The 9,598-nt window shown below is 54.4% G+C and overlaps 2 protein-coding genes across 3 annotated transcripts in view; one reads left to right on the forward strand and one right to left on the reverse strand.

The window, feature by feature from the left end:
* The window catches only part of LAMA5 (laminin subunit alpha 5), a 103,818-nt gene extending 102,428 nt beyond the window's left edge, over positions 1 to 1,390 (forward strand). The window contains exon 80 of the mRNA XM_014956075.1: positions 38 to 1,390. Within this exon, the coding sequence (XP_014811561.1) occupies positions 38 to 192 (155 nt within the window). The 3' untranslated portion in view covers positions 193 to 1,390. The remainder of the gene's footprint in view (positions 1 to 37) is intronic.
* Positions 1,391 to 1,512: 122 nt separating this feature from the next.
* ADRM1 (adhesion regulating molecule 1) lies at positions 1,513 to 8,059 on the reverse strand. 2 transcript variants are annotated; one of them, XM_014956053.1, is made up of 9 exons: positions 7,591 to 8,059; positions 7,219 to 7,335; positions 7,016 to 7,139; positions 6,497 to 6,583; positions 4,368 to 4,449; positions 3,945 to 4,174; positions 3,483 to 3,640; positions 2,403 to 2,505; positions 1,513 to 1,738 (listed from the first exon to the last, which is right to left on the reverse strand). In XM_014956053.1, exons 1-9 carry the CDS (start codon positions 7,798 to 7,800, stop codon positions 1,632 to 1,634), a joined length of 1,218 nt encoding a protein of 405 aa, XP_014811539.1. In that variant the 5' UTR covers positions 7,801 to 8,059; the 3' UTR covers positions 1,513 to 1,631. The 2 variants fall into 2 exon arrangements, with proteins under 2 accessions (XP_014811539.1, XP_014811547.1); XM_014956061.1 differs by lacking the exon at positions 6,497 to 6,583 and having other exon boundaries at positions 7,591 to 8,058.
* Positions 8,060 to 9,598: the final 1,539 nt, after the last annotated feature.

The raw sequence follows: 9,598 nt of genomic DNA on the forward strand, positions 1-9,598 counted from the left end.
GCCAGACCAACGGGGCTTTTACCTCTTCCTTCTGCAGAGCCGGACAGGACCAGCCACGTGTCTCTGTTCCCTCCTCTGCCTCGTTACGTGGGCTGCATAAGGAACCTGGTGATGAACCGGAGCCACCTGGACCTGCCGCGCGCCGGGACCGTCAGGGGCTCCGTTGGCCTTAGGGGTTGCCCCGTGCCATAAGTAAGTGCCACCTCCGTGTCCAGCCTGACCCACAGCTGGGCCCCAGATGTCACCTCCTGGATGTGGTCAGACACACCTGATCTCCAGTGGCTGCAGGTGCAACTCTGGGGCCAAAACCAGAGGGGGGGGGGAGGCCAGGAATCCGGGGAGGAAGGTGGGGAGAAGGGGGCGTTTTGGGGGCAGCTTTCACAAATAGAACCAAAAAGTTGGAGCGGGATGTGGAGACGGGTCTGAGCCCTTCCCCGGTGGCCGCGGGGCTGGGACAGGTCTCGTGGCACGTGGTGACAGGGCCCCCGTGTCCTCGGCAGCGCGGGGGCCGGAGCAGCGCGTCCCCAATCCCCTTTCCCTTCACCCCATGCTCACAACGCACGTAGATTTAGTTCACAGAACACTCGAGGCTATTAATAACAGTCACAGACTGTCTTCTGCTAAGGGCGGCAGATTCTGGTTTATAATAAATGCAATTAGGACAAACTGGATTAATTCCGTCACTTTTGTGTTTTTATAAGCAAGGACTCATTTAACCTCCCCCCGAGGGCGGTCTCGGTTCACCTGCCACTGCCAGGAGAAACGCTCCGAGGGGGGAACTCGGACAAAATTCTGTTCACAGAATTAGCATCTTCTCATCAGATTAATTTATAAAAATCAAAAGAAAGGAAGGAAGGGGGCTGGGGGAGCAGGAAGACACAACCCTGGCTCCTGCTCAGCGCTGGTGGGTGCAGAGAGCTGGGCTGGGGGGGGAGCACGAGGCTGTTGCTTGGAAGGGGAGACACAAAAGTGACCTCGGAGCTGGGGACGGGGTGTCCCCCCCTCAGCCCCCCGTGGCCTTCTCCTGCCCAGCCCCACTCCTGCCCCACACCTTCCCCTGAACCACTCCTCCTCCTGCCACCGCCCTCACTTGTGCACTTACACCTCAGATATCTATTTGTGTGTGTATATATATATATATTTAGCCACCTGGGGACAAATTCTTGCTTCTGACATGGACTTATAACTTATATTGTTATGTATGTTGTGGGGTTGGTCTTTTTTTTTTTATGAAGGGTAAATATTGTAAAATGGGTTTTTAACATGTCCATCTTAAACCAATGTAATTATGACCTGTTTTTAAGTTGTAGTATTAAAGATGGTCTTTGTAAATCACTGGTACATACTTTGGAGTCGAATAAAGTTTTATGTTACTCGTTCTCTTTACTGATGGAGTCAGCACGAGGCTGATGGAGAGGGGGGAGAGGAATCCCCAGCACCTCGGGAGTCACACAGACGGGGCTGTTCCAGTTGTATTTCTCTGCATTTGTGTTAAACACACTGAGAACAGTGTGGCAGATAAAGAAAATTCCTTTATTTGTAGATTTATATAAGCATAATATGAAGTTAGTAATCCTACTGCAGTTGCTTAAGTTAGTATCTAGGAGTATCTGTAAGGAAGAGCAAATAACTTAATCTAAACTCATATCTTCCTCTTCGTCTTTCTTGTCCTTGGAGTCTCCTTCCTTTTGGTCTGACTTGACGCTGTTCTGCATCGCTTTGGCAAACGCTTCTACATCTGCAAGTTAAAACATGGGTGTTCATTATTTAACTTTGCACCTTCTGGGCTGGAGTTTATTGTCTGCACGAGGTCAAGCTCCAATTATTTGGGAAGTAAAGAGTTGATTTAGCAAGACTTTACTCACTGGGAAAATTTTAACACGCATTCACTACAAAACACACACTTGGCTCTCTCTGCACAGGCGCCCTCAGACCACCATCCCCTCAGCAATGGAACAGGAGCTAAAAGCTCCTTGGGGAAAACCCACCCCCCTCCCCTCGGTGGGGGCCCCTCCAGCCTTCACTCATTTCAGCTGAACCATTAAAGGCTCCCACAAAAAAAAAAGGTGGTGCTGAACAAGGTGACTGTGACACCCCTGGGGTCACAGTCTGTCACGAAAAGGGGGCCATGCTCAGCACACCAGTCTCCAAACGCGTGTCTGAGGGTGCTCTGTGGCTGCTGGGGATCAAATGTGTGTCTGAGGGTGCTCTGTGGCTGCTGGGGAACACGGGCACCAGCTCAGTGTAAGAGCAGGGCAAGAGCTGGCTCCTGGCAGGTTCACAGGAGCCAACTGTCACATCCCACAGGCAATGGCTGTGTCCAGTGGGAAAAAAAACCAAGACACTCCCCCAAAACCCCACCCCAACAAACCGCGGTGTTCCCCCCAACACCCACCACTTACCTCCTTTATTTGCGGCATCCACGGCCTCGGTGGGTAACCCAAACTGGCTCATGAGTGGGCCCAGCTGCCCCGAGGCCAGGGCAGCGCTGAACATGCTCAAGGCCTGTCAACAGGAGGCAACAGCATCAGCACCACCTTCCTGTGAGGTTCCTGCAGCCCCAGGAGAGGGGCACACCCCACCAGGCCCCACAGCGCAGGGACAGCCCAGGGCTGTACCAACAGGCAGCTGCTCCAGCAAAACACCACCTGCAAACAGCCCCCGGGGCTGAGTGTCAGCTGCACAGAAGAGCTGCCACAGTTTGAACTAAAACCAGTCTTCCCTGGACATGGAAACTTTGCAGATTGACAAATTTCAGTCAATCAGTGCAACCAGTTCAAACTGGCCCGAGACACATCAGCTTTAATCACAGCAGCCAGCCCCGGAATTAAGAATCACAGAATCTTCTAGGTTGGAAGGGACCTTAAAGATCATCTTGTCCAACCGTCAACCTAATTTTGACAAAAATAGACACCCGCACAACAAACAAGAAGCATCACCATCACTAAACCATACCTCCCAGCACTACATCAACCCGGCTTTTGAACACCTCCAGGGATGGGGCCTCAACCACCTCCCTGGGCAGCCCATTCCAAGGGCTGAGAACCCTTTCAGTGAAAAAATTTTTCCTAATATGCAGCCTGAACCTCCTCTTGAAACACAAGAACTTGTGTTTCAACAGAAACAAGGGATTTGCTGTGAACACCAGCATCTCTTCCTGTCAGTCACTTGCTGTGACCCTTAGGGACACCGCTGACCAGCTACTGCTGACCAGGAATAAGGAATTTGCTCCTGCTCCTGTCATTTGCCAGAACATTTATAATAAAGAGAAAGGGACCACCCAATTCCAGAACTCAAAAACCTGTGATCTGCCCCTGGGTGATGGTGGGAAGGCAGAACGAGTGCTCCGTTAAATCTCTTCCCTTCCCCAGAGCCACTCCCTGCGCTCAACACTGTCACTAACCCCAAAACCCAGGGCAGGCAGACCCCAGCACAGGGAGGGGAGGGAAGGAGAACCGCTCCCCCCACCACGAGGCACCCACCTGCTGGAACTGCGGGGACGTCAGCGTGTTCTGAATCTCCTCCGCCGTCTGCGGCAGGGACTCCCCCGAGGGGAGGTAAGGCATCAACCGCTCCTGAACCTCGGCGTTGGCCAGGATGGGGGCCATGATCTCGGGAGTCAGAACAGTCGCCAGGTCAACTAGGATGAAAAAAAACCAGCCAGCTGTTAGACTGGGCCCAAAACCCCACCTTTTTGTCACATAAGCCAAGTGATCTCTTCAGAGGAGAACCGAAACGCAGTTAGAACGCTGCTACCATCGCTTCTCCCTCTCTCAGCTTCAGAGTGAGAACAAGACTCTCAAAGCAGCCAAGGAACAGCACTCAAATGAAGAAAAAAAGAGCCAAAAAAACAATTTAAGAGAGCTTTCAAAGCAATTTGGAAGAGGACAGGAGAGTCCAACAGCTCCGAAGGACTCCCAGCTGCCAGGTGAGAAGAGGGTTACCTTGCTGTCCTCCCGCTCCAGCCGGCACGTTCATGGTGGCTAAAATGTTCTGGAGGTCACTCAGCTGGATGGGTTGGGTTGGGCTCGTGGCCGAGCTGGTCCCATTCCCCGAACTGGGAGCGGGGCTGGGACTGGTGACCGAGGCGGCCGCCGGGACGGACGGGGCGGGCGTCACGCGCGTAGAAGAAGTCGTGGAAGATGGTGTCACAGCAGCTGACTGGCTGCGAGAGCTGGGGAAGACAATTAGTGTCATTAATTCCCCAGAAAAACAGCTTTGCCCCTCATATTTTGAAAAGCTGCTTTTCTGGCCCCTCCAATGTGACGAGCTCCTGCCCCACTTCAGAGAGGTGACACGATCCCTCCCACACAAGGGACATTTTAAGGTACAAAAGGACTCTGGCCCCGGAGCAGAGGGATCCCTACCTTGAGGATGAGCTGCTGGTCGGGGGTCCCCCACTTCCAAGCAGACTGGCCAGCCCGGGCCCCGTCAGCGCCCCCAGCCCACCTTCCGTAAACATAAAGCGAGAACAGGTTTAGAAATGTCTTTCTTTGGGGTTTTTGTACCTCCCTGCTCTAGAGAGGTCGCTCTTGTACCTGAAAGGTTTTATTTGCTAAAATAAAGGAGGAGGGGGTGAAAGAGCCCAGACCAACCCCCCCGCCCCTTCCTGTGCATTAACAGCTCGTTTGCCCTGTCAGAAACCTGCCTTAGAGAGAGCCGCTCGTTTTAGAAGTGATTCAATTCCTAGATGTACACAAGGACAAAGTGACTTGTTTGTGCCATCCATACGTGACTGCTGTAACACAGCCCTCTCCTCTCACCTACTGGTTTCCAAAAATCCAACTTTCCTCTAATCCTTAAAGCCAAGGCCCTCAGCAGAAGGTCACGGAGGCAGCCTCTGAGTCCCCCCCGTCCCCCCAGGTTTTGCAGCTCCAGACCTAACACAGAGATGCGGCAGCAGAACCAGCCCAGTCCTTACACACTTCAAAGGAAGGACAACCCCACACGAGCAGAGTGCTCCCAGCAGAGCAACAGCAGGAAACAGCAGGAAACCCACACTCAGCCTTTCAGCCAACTGCCAAAAGCAAGAGAGATCAGAATCGGTGCCCCCTACCCACACAGCCCAACTACCCAGGAGATACCGCAGCCTCCAGGGTCACTGGAGTTGTCACTGACCAACTGTCCCACTACAATTCCTTTGGGCCACATCAGCCAAACACCTCCCAGCCGGTGGTTCCTGTATCGCATTGAGACACAGGGCCCTGCACAAGCACCTGCCTTCATCACCCTCCTCCTGAGATCTCTCTGCCAGCAGAGGACAGAAGGACAGTGCTCCACGAGCAAACACCTGGCAAAGTGAAGCTGCAGAACTCCCCAGGTCAGAGCCAGCCCCAGCTCCCTCCTCGGTCCAGGACCCGCTTCCCCGGAGCCACAATGCTCCCATTGACTAACCACAGAGCTCCCAGAGCAGGAGGAACTGCGGGGTGACGCCAGCCGAGCTGTACCACACACCACTCTGCTCCCTGTGTCCTCGCTAGAACCTTCCCCAGGAGCAAGGAAGCTCCTTTGTGAAAAAGGCAGAGTCCTGAGAGATGCAAACCAGCTGCAAAGGAACAAGGTGCTACTGGGGGAAGAGCTCCACAGGGATTCACCACCACCACCACCACCGCTCGCAGAGGCAGGCAGATGGCTTTCTCTGCATTACAGGAGTGAACTTCACGTCTTAGGGCTAGATGTAAAGGCAAAGGAAGAAGAGCTGCTGAGGAAAAGTGTGGAGAAGAAGAGGAAGGCAGTCTCAGGAGTCACATGAAGCTTCGAGAAGGAAGATCTTTTCCAAACACATCCTAAAAAGCCAGAATCTTCCAACACTAACATGAGATTGGCATCTGACACTAAAAAGACACAAGCCAGATTCACAAAACCAGGCAGAGAACCTTAACCACCGCCACCGGCCACACGCTCCTTCGCCTCCTTCCACTCCAGGGTCTCAGAAAATGCTCTGCTGGGCTTGGAGCACGGAGAAGGTTCCCAACAGCCCCCACAGGGACTCCAACACCTCCCATCCCCTTAAACAGCGCCACGATTCAGTCTCTCCCCAGCACAGCCCAGGAGAGAAGGCCCTGACCTGAGCCGTGCTGCTCTGAGCAGAGAGCGCCGGGGGGACACGCTCCAGCCTCCCCCTTCTGCTCTTCCTGCTCCACACACAAATAGTCACTGGGTCAGAGACACACGAGCAGCTCCACAGCTTCCAAACTGGGACATTCACCCTGGCTTTCAGTCCCTGCTCCAGTGAGTATTTAGGAGGAAGAGGAGGGGTTGAAAAAAGGGAGGAAAAAAAAGAAGCAGATGATTCTGAGAGCAGAATCTGGTACTCTTCATTTTCTGCATCCTTTTTTTTTTGCCCCTTAACTCATCTTTGAGGCAGGGCCTTTTGCTTTCTCAGGTGAAAGAAGCGCTATTCAAATCAATAGCACTACTTGAAAATATTGTCAGGTAAGATTTAACCTGGCAGGAGAAAATACCATTTTGGCATAAAGATATTAAAGCATTTTACCAAGTCCTCCTAAGCCCGTTGGTCCGATCAGCTGCATGAGCTGGTTATGGCTCATGTTTCCAAGAAGGCTTTGCAAGCCACCCTCACCTAAAAACAAAAACATTCTGAAACACAACATATTCACATAGGTTTTTTTTCACAGCACTCCGGCTCAAACAGCAGGAGATTAATTGGCATCACATTCTGTATGGAAAAAACAGTTTCAAGTGTTTACTGATTCATGATGCTCATAAAAGATAAATGTAACTTGGCTTCATAAAGAGGTAAGACTCCAGAGAATCTGCTGGAAACAAAGAGAGATTTCTTCTGGCAGTCTTAACTTCCAGCCTGCACCTCTTATAACAGCCCAGTTTATTCTGCTAAAACCACGTTTTACACTTCTGGTATTAACACTGTCCCCAACTCACCCTCCAAAGCCATCAGGAATTTCCTCCTAGGGAACTGTAACTGCTTATTCTAAAAATAATTTTTTTTTCAAAAAAAAGCCTCTCAGGTGAAGGAGCAGAGAATGGACTGTACCTCCTAACGCCGAGAGCTCGTGGCCGCCGCTGGCATTTCCACCCAGAGCCCCGGGCATCGGTGGGTTGTTGAGATACTCGTTCACCTTACGGCAGTGTTCTTCGTCCTTGTCTGTCTTCGGCTCCTGCAAGAAAGTTGCTCTTGGTACGAGGCAAACTGGGAGGATTTTGTTCCAAGACCTTTATTACCGGCTTCCCACAAACCTGCATCCAGAAGAAGAGTCGTTTTGATCCTGCCTTGAACTTCAATACATACACACGGCCGGTGGTGCACTGAGGTACCCTCTTGAATTCACAGTCATCAGGAAAAATAATCAAATCCTGCAAAACGTGGTGGTAGAAACAAATGTTTGAGGAAATACATGATCACTCCTTTCAGCCTCCCAAAGACCTCTGCCCTCCTCCCCAGACCTTTTTCCCCTTGCTCTTCAGAACAGAGAGGATTTGGAAGTCAGGCCACGGTGGCATTCTTGTCCTAATTTGTCTTGGAGAAGCTCTTTCAGCAGAGCCAGCAGGAGAAGAACAAGACAAACCCCAACTTAACACCTCAGCACTGAGACCCAAAACCATACTCACATCCTCAACGTTGCCCGAAGTCCTGTCCTTCCAGCAGAAGTGAATGAGGGAGTCATCAGTTTGCTGGATGTACACGAGGCCTTTTCTCTTGTCGGGGGTCACGGTGCTGCCTTTCAGCGACATCTTCCCTGCCCGAAATTCCACCAGGTATTTGCTCGAAGAGCCCCGGGAGCCTGGCACCAGGCTTGGAAATAACGCGCCCGAAGACATCCTGGGAAGAGAGAAAGAGCAGATGTGAGGAGAAACCCTCCGGCATTCTCTCCTCTCAATACCAAATTTCAGTCTTTATCACACGAGCTCCACAGAAGCCATCTGTGCCCCTGCCTGCGGGATCCCAGGGTGATGCAGAAGAGCTAAAGCAGAACCCGGGATGAAGGCCAGGGATCGGTGCCGGTACCGAGGAGCCCACCTGCCGCGGCACCTGAAAACGACCCCCCGACCTCCCTCCTTCCGTTCCTATCTCGGTCGCAGGGGCAGGGACCTTTACATCCCGAGAAGCGCTATAATTGCTTATAGCATTTCCCGGCTCCCGCTCCAGCCCCCCCGCAGGGATCCCGGCCCCCCGCCCCCCTGCGGCCCCGTCCCTCCCGTCGCGGGCCCCGTGGGGCGGCGGAGGCCGGTGCCCGCAGCCGCTCGGCCTGCGTGACTCTGCACTTGTTCTGAGGCCCGCGGTGCCGCCGACCCCCCGGGAGCCTGGCACCAGGCTTGGAAATAACGCGCCCGAAGACATCCTGGGAAGAGAGAAAGAGCAGATGTGAGGAGAAACCCTCCGGCATTCTCTCCTCTCAATACCAAATTTCAGTCTTTATCACACGAGCTCCACAGAAGCCATCTGTGCCCCTGCCTGCGGGATCCCAGGGTGATGCAGAAGAGCTAAAGCAGAACCCGGGATGAAGGCCAGGGATCGGTGCCGGTACCGAGGAGCCCACCTGCCGAGGCACCTGAAAACGACCCCCCGACCTCCTTCCTTCCGTTCCCATCACGGTCGCAGGGGCAGGGACCTTTACATCCCGAGAAGCGCTATAATTGCTTATAGCATTTCCCGGCTCCCGCTCCAGCCCCCCCGCAGGGATCCCGGCCCCCCGCCCCCTGCGGCCCCGTCCCTCCCGTCGCGGGCCCCGTGGGGCAAGGCGGCACGCGAGCCCCCGCGGCCCCGCGCCATTGGCCGGCGCGGCCGTCACTCAGGGGCGGCGGCCCCAAGCGCCTGCTGTGTCACGGCGGCGCAAGATGGCGGCGCCCCCGCCCGCCCGCCAAGCAGAGGCCGCAGCCGGCGCGTCTCCAAAACCACCTTTATTGCCATTTACAGCTTTTACAGCGCAACGGTCGCGTCCGCAGACCTGTACAGGGCAGGGCTGTCAACACAGGGAGGCGGCGGTTACTAAATATTACAAAAATAAACCCGTTTCAGTGAGGGGGCTCCCTGCCCTCCCACAACTCGAGCGACCCCAATCCCGGGCCTGTGGAGGAGCCGCTGGGCAGACCCCGCTCCCCGAGGGAAGAGGCTTCATCTGTTCTCTTAAAAACATTTTTCAGCAAGAAAGCTACTGAGAAATTATTTTTCATTATTACACAAGAATGAATCCTGCTAATTAGCTCTGGTTTGTTTAGGCTATGTGCTTCCTGTCCTCATTAATCCGGGTGCCGATAAGGATACAAATGCTGCTGCCCAGCTACTGCCTGGGGCTCCCTCAGGCTCAGGAGCAGAGGCCACCGCAGCCATTACAGGTCATTCCCCACTTGCCCCCGTCCCCCCTCGGCCCCTCCGCCATCACCCGGCCCCATCTCCCTGCCCTCACCCCTCAGGGCTGCTATGGAGCCCCATGGGCTGGAAGCGTCCCTCCCGTCGCGGGCCCCGTGGGGCGGCGGAGGCCGGTGCCCGCAGCCGCTCGGCCTGCGTGACTCTGCACTTGTTCTGAGGCCCGCGGTGCCGCCGACCCCTCCGCGCCGCCCCAGCCCAGCCCGGCCCGGCCCAGCGCACCGCCAGACCCGGCTCCTCACGCCCCCGGGG

This window comes from Calidris pugnax, unplaced genomic scaffold (assembly GCF_001431845.1).
Source record: "Calidris pugnax isolate Ruff unplaced genomic scaffold, ASM143184v1 scaffold50, whole genome shotgun sequence".
NCBI lineage: Eukaryota > Metazoa > Chordata > Aves > Charadriiformes > Scolopacidae > Calidris > Calidris pugnax.

What these genes read in the sequence shown, in the direction of transcription:
- ADRM1 (XM_014956053.1), bottom strand. Translation starts at nt 7,800, where the DNA reads ATGTCTTCGGGCGCGTTATTTCCAAGCCTGGTGCCAGGCTCCCGGGGC. An exon ending in TGGAGCGGGAGGACAGCAAG is followed by an intron (nt 3,641 to 3,944) that starts GTAACCCTCTTC and finishes TTTTCATCCTAG; the next exon opens with TTGACCTGGCGACTGTTCTG. An exon ending in GGATGCCGCAAATAAAGGAG is followed by an intron (nt 1,739 to 2,402) that starts GTAAGTGGTGGG and finishes TTTAACTTGCAG; the next exon opens with ATGTAGAAGCGTTTGCCAAA.